Source organism: Strix uralensis, chromosome 5, assembly GCF_047716275.1.
Source record: "Strix uralensis isolate ZFMK-TIS-50842 chromosome 5, bStrUra1, whole genome shotgun sequence".
Classification (NCBI taxonomy): Eukaryota; Metazoa; Chordata; class Aves; order Strigiformes; family Strigidae; genus Strix; species Strix uralensis.
The window spans coordinates 72,710,724-72,731,184 of NC_133976.1; the positions used below are offsets into that span (position 1 = coordinate 72,710,724).

The 20,461-nt window shown below is 46.7% G+C and overlaps 1 protein-coding gene across 3 annotated transcripts in view; it reads left to right on the forward strand.

Moving 5' to 3' along the window:
- The window catches only part of IQSEC3 (IQ motif and Sec7 domain ArfGEF 3), a 107,015-nt gene that overhangs the window by 70,271 nt on the left and 16,283 nt on the right, over window positions 1-20,461 (forward strand). For all 3 annotated transcript variants that reach the window (XM_074871616.1, XM_074871618.1, XM_074871617.1), the window contains exons 4-7: window positions 2,322-3,415; window positions 8,234-8,395; window positions 18,897-19,019; window positions 19,678-19,844. In XM_074871616.1, the coding sequence (XP_074727717.1) occupies window positions 2,322-3,415; window positions 8,234-8,395; window positions 18,897-19,019; window positions 19,678-19,844 (1,546 nt within the window). The remainder of the gene's footprint in view (window positions 1-2,321; window positions 3,416-8,233; window positions 8,396-18,896; window positions 19,020-19,677; window positions 19,845-20,461) is intronic.

Here is a 20,461-nt window from a genome sequence, read left to right on the forward strand (position 1 = left end):
TGGTGGGATTTAAGATGGTAATTTTGGAAAGAACGACAAAGAACCCCAGCAAAACCCTTCTGCTTGCTACCCAGAATCTCTTTTTGTCCCTGTATTTCTCTTTCCTGCCATCAGACTCTGGGGATAAGCAGAGATCTTGTTTATCCAAAAAGCCTACTGACAGGTCTTGTGGTAAATGCACCTGAATCCATAATCATTGTGTGGTTGATTTTTAGCACCAGTTCTGCAGACCCTTTCTGGGAGGGCAGCAGGGCGAGTATTAGGCCAAAGTTTTTTTAGTTAAGGATAAGCAGAAGTCTGAGCCAGCTGCTTTTACAACTGCAGTGGCCAATGCCATTGCTAAGCATATTGCTAGCACTTCTTAGTGCTGGGTTTTGATGCTTGCTTTGGACAGATGTGAATTCAAGAGCAAGGCAAACAGAAAACGGAAGCCTAACTTATGTTTGAGCACAAGGCAAAGGGTCCCTACCTCATTTCCAGAGAGGGAAATATGAAAGGATGTGCCCCTCAACACACTTCCTTCCAGAAATGGCAACGTCCCATCCAGTGCAGCAGGATCGCTAGGGGTAATGGGGTGCCAGTGGGTAAGGCCTTCTGTAGTTATGCCAGCAGCCAGGATACCAGTGCAGGGACAGAATGACTGAGGTCCTGTCATCACCCATGGTCATATTGTCTTCCCCTACTTGCAGAGGAGTTAGTATTGGAAAGATGCCAGAGGTGATTTACACTTCTCACGGCTGTCATTCTAGGCCTTCACTTGTACCTAAATCAGTCGCTGATGGTTTTATCTGCAACTTACGTAGTGTTACAAAAAAGGAAAAGAAGAAGGAAGCAGATGATATGACATGACTCTGCGAGCTGAGGCACATACCTCAGTCTTGCTTTGGCTACAGAAATGTTTGCACTTAAACTCAGATCTTCTGTGAGCTCGTCCATCCTGTGAGTACTGGGCCAGCGTGGCATGGTGAAGGGCGAGTAGTATGTGTCTGGGGATAAGGATGCAGTCAGTAAAACTCATCCTTTGGATCTGCTAATGAGCTCATACTCACCACATGAGTGATGTAGTGAATCTTCTGTTAATTTAGGACTGATTTTACCATCACTCCCAGTCCTGCAGTTCACCTTTATTTGGCTTTTCCACATGTGCACACACACACATATAAACTCTGCAGTCTGCACCTGTGCTCTGCCCTGTGACGTGCCAACAATGTAGAGTTTAGCTTATAATTCAGCCAAAACCTCAGTGAAGGTACTTTGAGTTCATCCTTTTGTTTTTTCTTCAATTCCATCATCCATCATCATCTTCACACTGTCCCCCTTGTCCTCTGTCAGTCACTCACTGGAACCAAGTCATCTAACATTCTCCCGTAGCATGTTAGTGAAGACCCAGCTGCAGAGGAAGAGTGAGGGAACTACCAGGAAGTATAAACACTAGACTATGGAAGAGAAATTACCATACATACTTGCTTTGTTGAAGCTGGTTGAGATGCCACTTAGCTGTGTGTGTATGTTTTTAGATGTGTGTTTGTTGTTACCAGCTCAGTAAGAAGTAAATCCTCCTTCTACTTGTTCTTAATATCTTGTCTCAACATTTAAAATTAGAATTTTTTACCTTTCAAAACTGAGAGTCTTCCTTTTCTTGGGTAGTTTTCATTTCACTGCTGGCTGACACCTGAAAAACTCAGATATCAGAAAGGAAAACACTTTGGGATTCAGAGTGCTTTTTAAAAGACACTGAACAAACCCAGCCTCCACTAACTTCTATGGAAGCTGATGTTTCTCACTAGCTCCTATGATCAAGCCAGCATTTTCTGCATTTAAAATTTAACTATTCTCTCCTTTTTTTGAATGGTTTCTCCTTTCCCTGAGAGTATTTCCTAAGGTGACTAAGGAGGGGAGGAGCATTAGTAACACTCTGAGACAAGGAACGATGCTTGACGTTACCACAACACTGCTGAGCAGGAAGACCCATTGCTGGAACACTGTATTTGCAGTGATAAGCTTGCCCTATAGGCTTTCAGAAGTGGGTCTGCAAGGGAAGGGCACCTCCAGGCTCCAACCTGTATGGCTGGCACTCTAGGAAGAGGCATGATCATGTTACAGCTATGAGGAAGGTCACAGTACTGATGCTTTAGCCAGCCATTCCCAAAGGAGGGTCTTCTGTTGAAATCAGGGGCATGGCACTGCAGGAAAAAGATAATTCAGTGTTAGAAGTTCCTCTGACAGTCACTACAGACTAATCAGTCTGGGAACTGGGGTAACAGAAAGCTATCAGAAATCAATTAGCAAAATATAGTGTGTCCTGTTTCTATGTCTTTCAGATCGAAATGTTAGAGCACAAATACGGCGGTCATCTGGTATCTCGCAGGGCAGCCTGCACCATCCAGACTGCTTTCCGGCAGTACCAGCTCAGCAAGAACTTTGAGAAGATCCGCAACTCACTGCTGGAGAGCCGCATGCCACGCCGCATCTCTCTGAGGAAAGTCCGGGTCCAGAACTCAGAGAGCTTCTCTGCTGAGAAAGCCCTGGTGGAGGGGTATAACTTTGTGGGCATCCCATTGGTGAGGTCCCCATCTTTGCCAGCCACCATCAGTGGGGCACTGACCGAGCTGGAGGACTCCTTCACGGAACAAGTTCAGTCTCTGGCCAAGTCTATTGATGATGCCCTCAGCACCTGGAGCCTGAAGACCATGTGCTCACTGCAAGATGGGGGCTCATACCAGATAAGGGAGACCTTCAGTGCTAGCTCAATGCAACCAAACCAAGACTTAGAAGCTGAGCTGCAGGACAAAGAGAAGGAGGAAGGACTCCTGCCAGATACCCTACCCAAGAGCAGCAGCACTCTCATGATGGCTTTTCGAGATGTCACAGTCCAGATCGACAATAAGAACATCTCTGTCTCATCGTCTACCTCGGTGTCCATGGCAAACTGCCTCAGTAGCAATGCCCAGGCTGGGCTCTCTCAAGCTACCAAGGCTGAAGAAAGCCCAGGAGAAGGGGAGGGAGAAGCCAGTGAACCACCGGCTGCCCCAGAGAGCTTACCTGAGTCCAGAGCTCTCCAGAACAGCCACACTTTCACCGAGGTGAATGTCAGTACTAATGGCACGGGAGACAGCAGTGCTGAGCCTGGGCAGATGGCAGTGCAGAAGCTCCAGTTTGATGCTAGCAATGAGACGGGGCAAAGCAAAGGCTCTGAGTCTGAGAATGCAGACAACTCAGAGCAGCTGAGCAGCAGCAGCACCTCCACTTCAGCCAAGTCAGCCTCTGAGGTGTCCTCGAAAGAAGCACTGCAGGCCATGATCCTCAGCCTCCCAAGGTACCACTGCGAGAACCCAGCTAGCTGCAAGTCCCCCACACTTTCCACAGACACCATGAGGAAGCGCCTCTACCGCATTGGGCTGAACCTCTTTAATATGTAAGTGTCTCTTCCTCTTTGGTGTTACCCAGCTTATTCCATGCCTCACAGGAACAGGTGGTGGCAGGCTCTTGGTCTAGATCCATCTCCATGGAACTTCTTTTACATTCAAGGGCACAACCATCTGGGTATGCAATGTAGACCACAGGTTGGCTGCCCAGAAGCTTTTTCCCTAAAGTCCTCCAAGTGCTGCCCAATAGAGGAACAAGCGCAGTGCCCCATGAGTAGTGACCACGCTCTCCTGAATTCTGAACCTTCAGTCCCAGTTGCTGTCCATTTGGCATCCACCAGCTGAGCCTGGGATCTGGGGTCCTGTTCCACTCTGTTGCAAAGGAACAAGCATAGCTGGGACTGTAAACCCAGCCCTGGTTACTTAACATGGGACGTTTCCAAGTAAAGAGAGAGAGAGACAGAGGTAGAGCTGAGCTTACCTAGCCCAGTATGAGTGCTCTGGCTGTTTTTCTTCTGGTATTTGGGTACATTTTCACCTGACAGACCAGATTTAGTCATCTCAGTGTCTCACACATCTGAGTCTGATATCCTATGAAAAGGCTGTAGGTGTAAAAGCAAAAGCAGAGCAGCACAGAGATTATCATCAGAAAAGGTTAACTTAAGGGGTCACACGTAGTCTATTTTGGATTGGCAGAAAGCAGCTGAGCTCCTATAAGGAGCTTTAGATTTGCTTATTGCCTTTCAACGAGACTTTTCTCATCTAAGCAAGACATGAGAAATGCTGGGTTTTGCTCCATCATCACACTCTCATCTTACGCTGTCTTGGTTTCCATTTGAGTTCCCTGATGAAGATGCTGGGGATGTAATGCACCAATACTAGAAGAATGTTTTGCCACACATTAGTGTGAGCCTTTTGGTCAGAGCGGTGACTAAAGATTATGCAGTCCTAGGCACGAGTTTTGCACAGACAAGGGGGCAATGAACAGGATTTATATATGTGTAGTATGGAGGCTGTGGACTCCAGGAGGCAGGAAACTGGAAGAGATGTTTTTAGGGCTGGACTCAGAGCACATCCAGAACTGATGTTAGAGCAGACAGATTTGTGACTTACAGAACTGAGGAGGACATTTTACTAGCTCTGAGATCAGGTTCTGAACAGGTGGGTCCATGTGAATATATCAAAGTCAGGTTCTGGGCACACACAGATTTGCCTGATGATGACAAGCAGGCTGGAAGGAGAGAAGGTAGGCACCAGACACAGGTGGGAGTTAATTATGATAAAGATAGTTCCAGGTCCACACAGATGTTATGGTGTTTGTGTTAGGATAGGTGTACTTTTCAAGGAGGACATGGGGCTCACGTCCCTGCTACTAAGTGATTCCATATTCTCAGCCATGCTTTGCAGGAGTCCCTCCACTCAGTGTGGTTTCCTTTGGTGCCTGTGCAGTTGACATGAGCAGTGATGTGAAGATAAAGCAGGAGTGAAAATGCTTTTTCCCAGCCTCTCCTCCTCCCCCAATCTGCCTGGCACACATTCATGTGACAGATTATCAGTGCCAGGTCTGTTTAGGGGAAGCAGTTCTGCTGTTCTTCATTCAGTGACCTGGGTTCACTGCATCTTGCAGGTCCCTGTGGGATAGAAGGCTTACCGTGGAGCTCTGAAACACAACTTCCTAGCCAGGTCTCCCCTGCTCCCTTAGCTGCTAAAATAATATGTGGTAACCTGTAAAGCTCAGTTTTCTTCACAAAACGTTGGAAGACAGGGAGGGAGCTGTTAGCTCTGGGGACTGAAGCCTTGGTTTTGTTCTCTGAGAGGGATCTGAGGGACATATGGCTCCCCTTGTGACACCGTAGTGCACTCCATCCAAGGGACTGGGATGTCCATTCAGTTTTCTGCAGTTATTTGGTTGTTGGTCTCCCTGTCAATTTCTAGCAAGGAACCAGTTTACCATTGTAGCATTTGTGATGTGGACACCAACCCATACGGCATGGAGCTGAGGCCATGCATGCATGTGTGCACATCTTTTTTTCTGGCTGCTCCCCTAGACCAAGAGCTGAAAGCCTCCAGTTGCATCTGACATAGTCTATCTGGCCTTGCATTGCATTTTCAGAAAGCAGCGCTCTGGCTCGGAGCAGGCCCCTGGGAACACATGGATGCTGCGCTGCTGTGGCACTTTCCTCATCCCCACTCCACAGTGAGGGGGTGGAATCCCTCAAACGGGGAGTGCTTTGTTATGCAGCACTGCTGTAATACCTCAGTGTGTGTGGGCAGCTGGCTGCGTGAGCAGAGGGAAAGCCAGCAGGACGTGAGGAATCCCGCAGCACTTGCTGGCCGTGCTTAACACCCCTGCAACACTAAAGAAAATAGCAGAGGCTCAAGAGAGATGGAAGTGGAGTTGTCTGCTGCACATCTGGGTAAAAGCGCCATACTGCAGTACATGGGGTACATCTGCAGGTGTTCAGTGACAGAGATGCTGTACTGCTATCAGGATTTTGTGGAGAACAAATTGAATCCTGGGAAAAACTGATGAGAGGCTCCTCTTAGTGGAAGACTAGTGTGTGCAAGTACATTTGAGTTATAATCTAGGCAGTGCAGGAGGGCTGTCACAGCTGGACTGTTTTATCCTACATCCTCTTGCATTGTCTGTGCCATCTCTACTGAAATCTGCACATCCATGCCAGTGTGTGAAATGCATTTTTCTGGTCCTATTCAGGTCCCAGCTCCTCTGGAGTGAATCCAAAGTCAGTCCAGTGGCTTTGCAGTCACACCAGTGTAGCTGAGATCATCCTCATGCTGTGAACACCTTACTGTCCCTTGCCAAATACCAAAGTGTACAGGTGGAGCTGCATTTTATGAATCACCATATGACCTTTGCACTTGGCAGAGAACTTTGCCTGTGCTCTTCAAAGGTGAACCAGGAGATCTGTGTGCTAATACAGAGGTGCACTGTTGCTTTTCCCTGAAGAAGGCCTGTGTTTTTTGATATCAGATCTTGCAGCTCTCCTGTTCATAAATCTAATGTGCTGACTTGTTGTCCCAGCCACTCTCCCCAGGGATGCCACACTGCCCAGGGTATTTTCTCTGTGGCATTACAGAATAAGCAGAACTATTTCAAGTCCATCTACTTTTTGTAAACCCATGAGGCCCCTGTAAGGAGCAGGCCATTCTCCTGAATGCTGATCCCCTTATAGCTAGACATATGTTGCTCACCCACATCCTTCACCACCTGACAGTGTCACAGTCTGTGCCTGTGCATATCATGCATTCACGTGCTCTGAGATCTCATCCTATCCTTTCCTCACCCCAGAAAACTGCCTGAGCAAACTCAGTCCTTGAGCCTTGACAAAGATCCGTGAATTTGGGTTAATGATGAAAGTATGACTTCCTTTCATGAAGAAGCTACTCTCTTACCTCTCCCCACTGACCAGCTCAGAGAACCAAAGGAATGTGGAAATCTTCCTGGCATTGCACTAATTCCCCTCAGGAAGAGTGCATCATGACAGACACCCTTCAGTGGGGCATACTGAAATATAGGAAGAAAACCTCCTGCACAATACACACATACACACTCATTCTTGTCTGCACTGTAGGACAGGCACCACATGGGCTCACAGCCACTCCCAGGATACGTAGAAGATGTGTGCGTATAGGACACATGAGGAGAAAGCCAAAATATGCAGACACATGGGCTCTGATGAACATGTATGGTGCAAGAGGAATCTGCATGTACAGGACACAGACACACACAAACATGTGTGCTTGTTGATACATACACTACCCCTCAAGAGCTGTGTATGCAGGCACAGACACTGGCACACTAACAAGCAGAAAATCACACCCACAACAAGGCAGTCAGGCCCACTCAGCACCAGGCCTGTTCTCAGAGAGGCACAGCCACAGAGGGAGAAAAACCCTCTGTCTGGGAGCTGCACGCAGCTCTCCCAGCTCTGACAAGGCATTCTCCAGGTGCGTGCTCTCATCCACCTACACACAGAGATCTCTGCCTGAGGAGGTAAATCAATAGAGAAGGGAAGAACAACACAGCTAAGGGTGGGGGAAGAGGAGGAGGAGATAAGCAAATCTGAGCATGGGATTTCTGTTCAGGCAGCCAGCACCAGGCTCAGCTGAGGAAGGTAGAAGGTGTCACTCAACATTGAACACTAAAAATGTATGAAAAAGAGAATTTTTTTTTTTTACAGAAAAAGTGCCCACCTTTGGTTATCCCCCTTTGTGTCTTGAGACTCATTTGCCTGTAGACCATGGCAGCAATGTCTTCTAAGTCTCTTCACAGCCACCTTTTTCCCTTTGCCTTTGTCTGCCCCACAGAGGGTGCAACCCCATCTCCCCTAAAGCAAAGGGTCATGTGCCCACCTCTCACCCCTGGTCCTTGGGGACAGCTCTCTGTGGTTTACATCTGGAGCAGCTGAATGTACTTACATTTCCTGTGCTGTCGGTGTGGGACACACAGTGTTATCATGTCCTCACAGGGACCCTAAGCAAACCAGGCTGGGGCAGGGATGATACAAGAGCCTTTGACTCTGGAGCAGACGGATGGCAGAAGAGAGTCCCTGACGAGGCATCCTTTGTGGCAGTGGGATGGCACTTGTGATTGCCAGGTGACAGCAGGAGCTACAAGTGACACAGCAGGTCCCATGGCATCCTTTTTTCCTCAGTGGCAACCGGGGGTGACTCCCCCAAGTCACTTTTCTCTGCCTCCATCAGTCCCATCCCTACTACACACGTAAACTCTAGGAGCCCACACACATACTGAGGGCTGCATTGCTGCAAGCCATAAGGTGAGACAGAGGCAATAATGCCTCAGAGAGATCATGCAAACTCACCATGTCTCTGTCCTTCCCTTTCAGAAACCCAGACAAAGGGATCCAGTTCCTGATCTCCCGAGGCTTCATTCCGGACACCCCCATTGGGGTGGCACACTTCCTGCTCCAGCGGAAGGGCCTCAGCCGCCAGATGATTGGGGAGTTCTTGGGCAACAGCAAGAAGCAGTTCAACAGGGATGTCCTGGAGTAAGTGTGGAAACCTCTTCCCCTCCTCCCTGCACTGTAAAGGAGTTACCAACCCACTCCGCCCCTGGCTGCACCAGCAAACACCCTGTCCTCCATGCCTTTCCATCCCCACTCTACAGGAACTTCGCCATTCCCACTCCCTATCTGGCACCTCGATGCATTTCCCAGCAACGTGTTTCCCTCTTAATATCAGCAGCCCTTTCATTTCAGTGTCTCAGGGGGCCTGTGATCATCTAGCAGGAGCACAGCCCCATTGGGTGGTAGAAATAGTGATGCTGGGAGGTTTTGTGGGGGGAAAACTGTGACTGGGGTCTCACCCCATCCAGATAAAGCACCTCTGATGCTTTCTGGGATGTACTGAGAGAGGCAGAGGAGGAAAAATATCTGCTCCTTGCTGTGAGACCAGCAGGAAGCAACAAATGCTGGCTCCACACCTTGTTCTTTCTGTCCAGTTTTGAAATGGGTGGCCTTTTCAGTTTGTCCAACTGCACTGCAGGAATAATAAAAGGGGAGTTGGTCCTGTTTGTGGTAATGAAGAGTCATGCATGAGGAAGCATGCTACCGAGGGTTTATCATTACCACTGCAGTCACAGAGCACTGAGGAACATCCCCACTCCAAAAACTCCAGTGGGCTGAGCTGTCCCTTTTCTGAACAAGATCTGTTTCCTCCCTGCTTCTCTTCTGTTGTTCTGAGCGTTGTCCAAGATGACAGGCTTTCTGCAAAGATAGGCCTGGGGAACTGAGATGAACCTTTGTTTCCTGCTTGGTCCTGGATCTACTTAAGATGAGGGAAAAGTAGAAAGCACAGCTCTTTCTATGATGAAAAGGGGACATCAAGAACAGGGGACACCACTTCTCCCACCCTGAGAACTGACACAGTGAAAGCAGGGTGGGTTTGCCCCAGAGTGTGAATGTGAGGGCTGCCATGCAGGGTGATGTGACCTGTGTAGTCAGGGGGCAACAAGCTCATTCAGAGACCTGTTTCAAGGGATGACTAGCACTCAGCTGGGTCTTTCTTTTATTAGGCAGAAGCACAGCTCTTAGTCAGAGCTGCCTTTCCACTAGGCAGGAAGTCTTTTGCACTGGATCCCTTATTATATTCTCCCATTCTCCAAAATGTTCTCTATCTTCCTTGAATTTTGCAGTGGTTTCTCTTGAACCAAGCCAAACAGAAACCCTAAATCCAATACACACACTACTTCTACTGCAGAGAAAGACCAGAGGATGCCAGTTCAAGAGCCAAATCTGGGCCCAAATTTCAAAATTCATTCCTGATGCAATTTCTGCTGCTTATTGCTGCAGGTACCTGACCTTTGGTCCAGTTCTTTTTTTAATATACTGTATGGGTATTGATTTGGTCAGCAATGAGACACATGTTCTCTCCAGTCTCTTCGTGGTGAGAGCTACAATTAAAAGTAATTGCCTCTTTTCTCCAGCAAGCAATGTGTGGGCTGCTTCCCCTGACAGATACTCTGCTGAAGTCCAAACCTAGCCTCTGCACAGACAGGGAAATACTGCAATAGCAATAGGCTGGCACTTCCTTGTAGTCCTAAATTTGGCATCATCCCTGCAAATGACCATGTTCTTCTGCCTCACATGTGACTACAAACTCTGTGTCAGCAGCTCCTGGGAACAGTCTCTGTTGCAAAGCTCGGTGTCTGCCTCCTAGCCTCAATGCCCAAGAGCTGCTGTGTTGTGGTTGCTTGTCTTGTCTCTGCATGTTGCAGGAGGGCCATTAAAGCACATGGCCCTACTCCATCATGCTCATTACGCTCAGTTTCCACTGCACCTCTCAATGTAACACTCCAAATGGTCAATGAAAGAGTGACCTTGCCATCCTATTTGCAGATGTAGAAAGCAAGGCTCAAAGATGGGAACTGAGCTCTTGAGGCTGTGTGTACATGGATGTATCTTGGATATGGACTGTGTGTACATGGACATATATCAAGCAACTGAGTCTGAATTTGAGGTTCAAACCTGTGTCTGATCTCTCCAGGCAACAGATGATGTTCTTGCACTAACAATCTGTGCTGCCATCCCCTCTTCACAATAGATTGCTGATTTGTCTTCCTTAAAGGCAAAGGTAAAAGTAGACACAAAATATGCACAAAATGTTCTAAAGCAGGAAGGAAAAACCACACACATTCAGCTGGTTGTAACAGCTGTTTGCAGGTACTTTCACTCTCTTCCTGTGTCAGTTCTGACCTTGGGGATAGCAATGGTTGGTGGTTTTGCAAGAAAATTTTCATCAACTGCTTGTGAGAGCTGGCTGGGTTATTGCTGTACACCCAGCAGTGTGACATGCATGGAAACAAAGCATTGCTGGGAGAAATTCTGTCCCAGGATTATCATCCTCGATATTTTTCCTCTCCATGCTGCAGGAAGAAGAGGGTTGACAGTGTAGTGTAGTGTGCTGTCATTTCCAGTACACTATAGCTCAAGGGCTAGTCACAACTTCGGAACTGTTTGTGTGGCATTTTAGGACTGTCAAAGACCTAGTCTGGTTCTCATTCCCCATCCAACTCCAATCAAACTAGCTCAGGAACACTGGCACAGGTTGGGAGAATGGACTCTGCATGGGCTGTCTCACAGTCCCCACATGTACCCACACTTAGCAAGCCAGTGTTAGGGTACGTGGTATTCCCTGGAGGGCATGTGGCAGACAGGATAGCTCGTGGCAGACAGGATAGCTATTACAGTAGCTCTGCACAATTTTCCACATTGCACAATGCCACAGTCATTTTTGTGGCCCAAGTGGGCAAAATAACAGGCACTGCTAGTCCTGGCAAGCTCAAATGCCCAGGCAGGGTGGCCATGAGCAGGCAGTAGTTGTTGGACAGGCTCTGACTAGCTGCAGTGAGCAAGCCTGTATGCAGGGGGAGATGTCTCTACTCTTTCACATCCCAGACCTGGCCCTGGAGCCTTCCTGGCCCATCCTCTCCCTCCCAAAAGCAATTTCAATTATTGATGTCATTTGCTGTGTTAGTTTAGCTTTCGCTCGATGTGAAAACGTGTGTTAGAATTGTGTATTGTAAGCATTGTTTCTATTGCAGCCAAGTTGAATTAACCCAACTGCATGAATAAATAATAGGACAGCTTTTAAAACATCTAAAAAAGTGTCAGCCTCCCTTGTGCATTTCGAGGCGGGGCAGACCTGCACAGGTTACAAACTCCAGAGTCAGCTGTAAGTCTGCAAACTTCTCTTGGCTTCCATAGGTATTGAAGCTGTGCTGGCTGACAAACAAGCCAACCACTGCCTGTTCCTGGAGTCACGCAACAGAGCTCAGAAGTGCACAGTGGCATTTGGCACTGTGAAGATGATCCCTCTTTACTGCCCACCTAGTAAATGCAAAACTCCAGAGAACTGCCATGCTGGTTGCAAAGCCTCTTATGTACCTGGGAAGGAGGGTGAGTGAGGGCAAGCATAGTATGAGGCCTGAGCACTTTGGTATGCTATTTTGCCTTCCCACACCTGCATGCCCAGTGCCTAAATGCCCTGAAATTATATGCTTCCTTCCATCTTCCTACTCTGTCTTTCAACCTTTAACTGATTTTCTTGGAACCCAGAAAAGGTGTCTGGATAACTCACAAGTAATTATACACGCTAGCCAGAGGAACAAGGGACACAGCAGGGGATTTTCAACAGTATCTGACTATAATTGGCACACATCCTTTGATAACACTAAACTGCTCAGGCCTGTCTGTTTAAGGAGATGCAGTATGTAATTTTCTCTTGCAGAAAAAGTTTCAATCTTTAAAAGTAGGATTTATCTCACCTATTGTTAGCCACCACCAAGTTTAGTGTCTTCTATCAATTTATGAATTCCTTTAGTCAACGGAGAGACACAGGTCCCTCAAGAGTGTTGTTTTTCTCAATGTGCTAGTTTAGGCTGGACACCTAGCTTTTAGGCATTTTATGTTACAGGGGATAAGTCGCATCTGTAACTAATTTTGAGCATCCCACAGTAACAACCACTCACTGCGATCCAGAATCCCACAGTAAGATCCAGCCTCTTCTGGGAATCTGCTTCCACAACCTGCCCTGCAGACAGCTGGGAGGAGTCACTGGGGACTTACCCCAGGGTTTCAATGTCTACCGGTCCAGGGAATACAGCTGTAGAGAGGTAGCCTGGGCCATTAAAGCACTGATCTGTTTTTATCCAAATCTACTTGACAAGTACTGCAGAAAAATCGCTTTGTTACTTTGAAAAAGTCAGACTCAAGGCATTAACACATAAATTTAACATGAGACATTTTATCATTCTTGCATCCTTTCTTCATTCTTTTTGTTGGTATTGCATGATCAGATGTATTTCTTTTTGTGCACTCTTCACTCTGTGTTTATCTGTTGCTTTTGTTCTTCATTCATACTTCCCTTCACTTTAGTTCATTCTTCCCCTCCACCTGTTTCTGACTCAGGAATTGCTTCCATTTATAGTTCATTCATGAACAAGGTAATGTAAGTGATGCCATGAATGGAGACGGCTGTGCTGCTGGTACTGGATAGTTTGAGTTCAGGTCGTGGGACTTGGAAGTGCAGAAGTGGCTGTCCTGGTGCATTTGCTGTCGGAGGAGAAGGGGCAGGGATTCAAGCAGAGGAGACATTGTGCTGAGTCAGGGGCTGGTTGGTGTTAGACTGTAAGCTGCTGTTAGACACACTCTCCCTGTGGGTGAGCAGTTCTTCTGTCTGTCAAGTGTGTATTGTCTTCTCTTTCTCTCATGGGAAGTCAGGGAGAGAAAAGCTGCTCTTAGGAGTGTAAGTGCAGAGCTGGGAGCCCAGCAAAGAGGCTGGCTGTCTCTCAAAGAAGTGTTAGATTCTTCTTGGAATGGCAGAGGAAACTTGACAGCTTAGCCCAAACTAGCTGCCTTTCTCACTGAGGGCATTACAGAGGATCTGTAGGGGACTTGCATTACAGGAGAGTTTGGGCAGCTCAGTGCTGCAGCTTGTGCTGTGGAGCAGTAGATAACGATGTGATGGAAACAGGACAGAGGGAAGAATGTGTTAGGCAGTTCTGACCTCCTGCTGCAAGCAGAGCTGTGGCATAGATCAAACTTGTGGACAAGAGCAGCTTTCTCATGCCAGGCTTGCAAAGGCTGAAGGTGCAGCTTGAACCTGCCTAGGTGCCCAGGGAAACTGTGGCTTCCCTTGTCCGTTGGGAGTCAAGGGTTCCTACTGTCCCTTGGAGGGAAAGATGAAGGCTGGGCAGAAGCCTGCCCTGCATTGCTAACGTGCCTGGAGTGGGAACAGCTCTCTACCTTGTGAGACAGCTCTGGTGCAAGGCATGGTATGCTAGGCAATTTCTTGCTTAGGAAAGAGTGGATGCTCAAGTGAGTAGCCATGTGAGCTACCAACAACCCTGGGAGGGCAAGTAAGTGTGGCTTAGCCCCAGAAAAAAACAGGCAATACAAATAGTGCAGCATCCCCCAGAAAGGGAAGGTTTGTGTGGGCCATGGTCTCCATTGTGGAGACTACCCTTGTACAAGCAGGGCATGGAGGGCAGGACTGGGACACACGCCTGTGCCCTGTGGTGCAAGGAATCAGTGCGTCCTGCTCAACTCTTCTTTCTGTAAGCCTCAGTTAACACATGCAGGGCAGCCTTCTCCCAGGGAGCTGATTTTTTCCTCTGCAGTCCACCCTAAGCCTGGTTCATCTTCAGAAAGCTTGTAGGGTTAGGGAAGCTGAGAAGAGGGATGTTTTTTATTAATATCTTCATACCATGTGGTTTTAAACTTTCTACCTGGCTGCCTTCCTCCTTGCTCCCTCCCTGAGAATGGACTGCAGGTTCATTACAGATGCTTTTAGTTGCAACCCAGCTCCTGCTGCATTGTCACCTGAGCGGAAAAGCTGGAAAATAGGTCATTATGCTTGGGTGAGCAGATCTCAGCCCCACACGATACAGCTGCTTCCTGCCTTCACTGAACCCTTTCGCCACAAGTCTTTTTTGCCGTGCTTAGCCCTGTGCTAAATCCTCACAGCACTGATGCCACTATGTCCAGCCCCTTTTGGGGGTATCTGTTCCCTGCAGCCTAGGAGGCAGCATGGCCACCACAGAGGTAATAGCTGAGCAAAATGATCCAACTAGGAGCCCACCCTTTGGTCCTGACATCTGGCACCTGGTGTGCAATTCTTTGCAGTTGTAAGGTGCTTGTCTGCCAAGTGCCTCAGCACAGACCATGTATACAGGTGGCACAAGAGCCCTCAAACTCCACCACCTTATTTATGAGGCAGGGTGTCAGCACTTTTCCTGCTCACTTCAAGATGATCCAAATACCCAAAGTCCTATCCCCGCAGGTACTGGGCTAAATGCATCTCTGGATTCACTGTGAGGTCAATTCACGTGAGGTCAATTCACATGGCTTGTTGCAAGTCCATGTGGAGGAAGGAGTTGAAACAGGAGGAGATTTTATAAGGTGATTACTCTGCCCCTGCTTCATTATCCTTCAGGCCTCCTGGTGGTCCTGGAATAGGCATCTCAGGCGTTTCACTGTTTGTGGGAAAATGAACTCAGCACTGGTTTTGGCACATGTACATAAGCTGCTAGTTTATTCCTTGGATGCAGCGAGCCATCAGCTCTCAGCTCAACCTTTGTCTCTTTGTCAAATCCAGTTCTGGGGAGAGACATGCACCTCATGCATGCAGCTACGCTGCCTTTTACATTGCAGTTCTGGAGTCCGATGAGATCAATGTACTTTTTGCAGTATACTTGCCAAGATATTCTATGTCAGCTTCCAGGGTCTCTACCATGGAAAGAAAAAAACCCCTTTTTCTGGTTTCTCAAAGAAAAGTTGCATTACATTTCAGGGGAGCTCTGACATAGGCACCACAGTGCATTCAGAAAGTTAATGGGAGTCTGTACAGGAATCTGAGGTCAGGCAAGGCAGAAAAAATTGTAGCCACCTAGAAGAGGAACAGGAACATGACAACCACATGTCACAAGGTTCTTTGGCTCTTTGAATGTGTCAAATCTGCTCACAAAAAAACATCAGACAACTATGATCCACCATTCTTTCTGTCTGTCTAGCAACAGAAAGTAGCAGCACACCTGATGACTCCTCTAGGAGCTATTCCTCAGGCCTTTGGCACAGGCTTTGTCAGATAAATCAAATACAAGCTCAGACTGACTTTGCTTGAGTCAAAATTTCTTCCTAACCTGTCCTTTCTGCCTGGTCAACTTTTCTCAGGAAGTGGGATGAGGGCCACCCTTATTTGGGCTGAGACACAAACGCAAAGGGCTCCCAGGAGTTCATCTTAGAATTTACAAAGTAAACCTGCATCTGTCAGTCCACAAAAGAAACTCTCAAAGGAGAAGCTGAGCATAACTCATGTAGCAGTGCCTGTCTGAGTTTGAAAACAGCTATAAACATCTGCCCTGTTCTACTTGTTCTAATAAAGGCTTGATGCTTTCTGTATCAAGGGCATCGACTTTATTATTTGAGATTTGTGCACAAAGGGGAGGATGTGTTAGAGCAGCCTGGGTGGCGGGGGAGGGATTGATCAATGAGGGAGGGAGCGAAAGATACATGATTTAATGCCAGTGGATTGGGGTTACTAGGGTGACCTCAGCAGGTCTCACTGGTGTGTGCAAGGACTCTGCTTTCACATGTCTGGAGGTAGACAATAACAGCAAAATCGTTGGGGTCAATGCTGAGAAACATCACACATTGGAAAGGATTAAAAAATAATAACAGAAGTCCAACTGCAGAGGTGGTTGCAGCTATGAACACAATAACGACTAACCAGAGAAAAACTTTTCTTACTATCAAAGATAAATGCCAAGAAGCAGAATGCCTTGATGTTAACCCGAGGGACATGTGAGTATAAGTATGAGAAAAATAAAAATAACAAAGGAAAGAGTCAGTGGAGGAAGGTTTTGCTGTTACCAGAAACCATTTGTGAGTGTTTCTGCAGTCCAGCTCTGGGAGAGGAAAAAAAGATTTCATGTAAGATTTCCTGTGAGAGCAGACCCACTGATTCTCTGCCCCTGCTCCTCACCAGTTGTTTCTACATTTTGATTATATGAAGTTTGTGCAGAGAAAGAGCGTATGTTTCCTAGCTGAGGTTGTAACAACTCCAACCTTAAAAGATACTGAACACTCTATGTTCAGCCAGAGATCTTGGTAAGTTATTCTGTGGGTGTCACTCCAATTAAGCAATGATATCTCGACTCTGAATCAATAAGGGAATGGGGGAATGGAGAGACATCTCTGAGCATTTGAACCCTGTCCCTCACCCATTTGAGACATCATGAAATAGATTTTTATTCTAGCAAGGCTGCACGTGGCATTCAGCAGCCTAGCTCACAAAACACTTCCCAACAGCCTACAGCAAACTGCTGCACTATAGGAAAGACCAACAGACATATCTCCAGTTTATCATAAAAGGAAGAAGAAGAAACTGATGACAGCACATCCATTTATTAGCAAAGGTTTGTTTGGTAAAACTTCCAGATAATCCTAGGAAATGGAAGGATCCAGAAGAGAGCTGATCCCCTCACCTTCCTTTTTCCCTATATGAATCCTCATATAGTCCCAGACAACCTGTCTTGGGGAAAATTTCCTCCTAACCTTAAATTTGGGGTAGGTTTATCCTTTGTTGTAAAAGTTTATCCTTTACAACATGAGAAAGCAAACCAAACACAATACAGAGGATGAAATAGGGGGTGGGGGGGTTGTGGGGGGGATAAAATTAGCATCCAAGGTATATAGAAGCAGAAAATATTACATCCTTGAATTTTTAATACACTTGTAATGTCAAGGTGATGTCATCTGACTGAAGATTACCAAATTAGTAACTTTGTATTTAAGGAAGGCTTAAAGAAAATGTGATTTTGGCACCTGTGAATTTCTTGGTCTGTCAGATAGAATGTCAGATTTAGAATTTATTTATGGGAAAGAATAATGGCAGACAGGAAGGTAAATGGTACATACCAAAGCCAGTGGAGAGTAGATTAATTCAACGTCTTTCTTTGTTAAAATAACTCGTTTTCTAGACAAGGGACATCCAGAAGGTAATTCTAGACTTCAGCAAAGCATTTGACATGAGAAATTGTTAGCTGAGAGTGGAAGAGAAAGAAATTAGCAGAGGAATCATAAATAGAGGAGAGAATTGGCGGATGCAGACATTAGTGTCTACATACTCTGCTGAAATGGGAAGTTGGGCCTAAGGGAGGTTATGAGCAGAGTTTTCTGGGTCTAGTCTTTTGATTAATGCTTGCAGTAATGACATGGACACAAAAGGTAGGAATATGATAACAAATGTGCTGAAGCTACATGGGGAAGGTGGCGTCATTACAAATGACAAAAATATCATGCAGTAAGAGTAAGAACTACATTATTTGACTAATACAGACAGGAAGAACTGTAGTAGTAGGATTTGGAGACTAACAATAGGACTTTTTATAAGCTGAGAATGCTTTAGTGGGAAACAAGAGAGGTGGCATCCCCTTCTTTGGGTATCTAAATTGGCTGTGAATTACCAGTGCGGAATGCATTGCTGTGAAAGGAAAAGTGATGTCAGATATGTGAGGTGAAGGATTTCCAGCAGGTAACAGGGATGCATGGCACTGAAATATGGTGGAAATGGAAAAGGTTGTGTGGAATGAGTAGAATTTATAAAATGAATAGGGATTTGGACAGAATGAATTGTTGGGGACTCGCGGTGTTTGGCTACATGGGCAGAGTTTTACCCAGCCTTGATGTTACAAGCCAGCTGATGTTGAAATGTTATTTCTGTACAACAGCTTCCATTTCCTATTTTCTCTGAGCTGGCTCTGGTCTTTAAAGACGTAATGAATGTTTTTGCTGCAGTGGTTCAATGGTAGTGAAGAGTGGTGTAGAAGGTACAGGTTGCAAATGGGGTTGTGTACTGCATGGACAGAATGGAAGGTGAGGAGAGGACGAGTGCAGAAACATCCCAGTGAACAGAGAAAAGAGAAGGATGTGTAAGTGGGTAGTGAACAAGTGCATATGCTGAGAGGGAGGGAGGAATGAACAATGTGTGAAGGATTACCAGATAATAGAAAGGCAGAAATAGATGGATCTATATCTATATTGATATTGGTATTGGTATAGGTGTCTAAATATCTATGACAATATAGATGTCTAGATATCTGTGTCTATACAGATACAGATAAATATCAATACATATATATACTTTCTCTGTATATATGTATGTAAATATATATGCCATATGTAATATGATATGAGATAGATAGATAGATAGATAGATAGATAGATAGATAGATAGATAATGGTATATATACACACGCATATGTATATATATGGTTAGGCACAAGAATTGCTCACCTGCTGTAGAATGCAGGCATCACTTGTCTGAAATTACTGGCCATTTTAAGCATGATCTGGGCAGCTGTAGTGATGTCTTGGCACCTCTCCCATGGTATTTCCTCTGGGGACTGAGCCTTGGCACCACAGTGAAGGAGCCTGCCTGGCATCCTCTGCAGGAGGAGGTGCTGATGAAGGCTGTGTCCCCCTCCCACAGCTGCGTGGTGGACGAGATGGACTTCTCAGGCATGGAGCTGGATGAAGCCCTGCGGAAATTCCAGGCCCACATCCGCGTGCAGGGGGAGGCACAGAAGGTGGAGCGGCTAATTGAGGCTTTCAGGTAAGAGAATGAGCCCTGCAGCCCCACTGCTGCAACCAGGTGGAAGCAGAGAACGCACCCAAGGCAGAAAATATGCAGCAGCCATGGAGTGAATGGCCAGGGACCTCCCTTCCAAAGAATGTGATCATGGAGAGGCTTCTGAAGCACGGAGTCCTCTGTGCCACTGCTGTGGCAGATCCATATCCTTGTCAGATGTTCAGTGGCATGAAGGGCACAAAGAGCCAGAGTGAGGCCAGTGCTAACATGTCTGCCAGCACGGGACTGCCTGTTCCTTGGTGGCTCACAGGAAGAGCAGCACGGGGGCTTGCAGGGGTGCTGTGTTGCTCCCTTGGTGCATCCAGAGGAGTGCTTTCCCCTTAGCAAGGCAGACTGGAGTAGATACCTCCTATATCACCCTTACATAGTGACACCAGCCTGAGTAATGCTCTCTAGTCTCACTTGCTCTTTTTGTTCCTGAGGACAAGAAGGCTGAAGTTTCTGTGGCCTACTTCAGCCAGTGGTAGGTAGATTTGCCTTCAGAGAGCAGTCAGTTCCTTCCTATTTGTGTGAGAGGTGGAGTGAAAAGAGGAATTTGATCCATTTGTGATGAAGCCATTGCCATCCTGGAGCAGAGGACTCCCATGTTCCATGTTAAGTGTGTGCATCCCTCCTGCTGCAGCCAGAGGTACTGCATGTGTAACCCAGATGTGGTCCAGCAGTTTCACAACCCGGACACCATCTTCATCTTGGCCTTTGCAATCATCCTGCTCAACACGGACATGTACAGCCCCAACATCAAGCCTGACAGGAAGATGATGCTGGAGGACTTCATTCGCAATCTGAGAGGTGAGGGTTCTGCTTTGATTTTTTTTGCCCTCTTGCTGCTCTAAATTCTGCCTAGGTGAAAGCAGCAAAAACCTAGTGGAACTGCCTTTCTCCAGGTCTGCTGCTGCTCCCTGTGAGCCAGACATGGAGGGCCCTTTGAGGTGTCTTCTAGGATGCTGGGGAAGGGGAAGATCTAAGCTTTGTCTTCTGCAGAAAGCTGTCCAGCCTTCTCAGAAACCAACCATTTTCCTTGAGAGATGGTTTCATCTTTTAATAGATCTTACTGCTTGAAAGCAGCCTATTGTTATTACATTTTCCTATTGTTCAGCTCCATCCTTCTTAGACCCTGCTGGATCGTGCTAAACAAGCCTTTCCCCTCTTTGCTACTTTGAATATATGAACACATTTTCCTTCTATTCAGGCTAAATCTTCCCCTTCTTAATTGCTTGCAATTACTTATAGTAAGTGTAGGCGTGACAGAGTTCACGCATACATTACGTCTTCACAATTTCTGATACATCAGTTCCCCAAATCAATTTTCTTCTGTTTTTCAAGGTCGGTCCTTCCCATCTTGGTAATAGGTTGCTAAAAGCACTTTTTCAGATGTGGTGACAACATACTCATATATAGAGCCACTG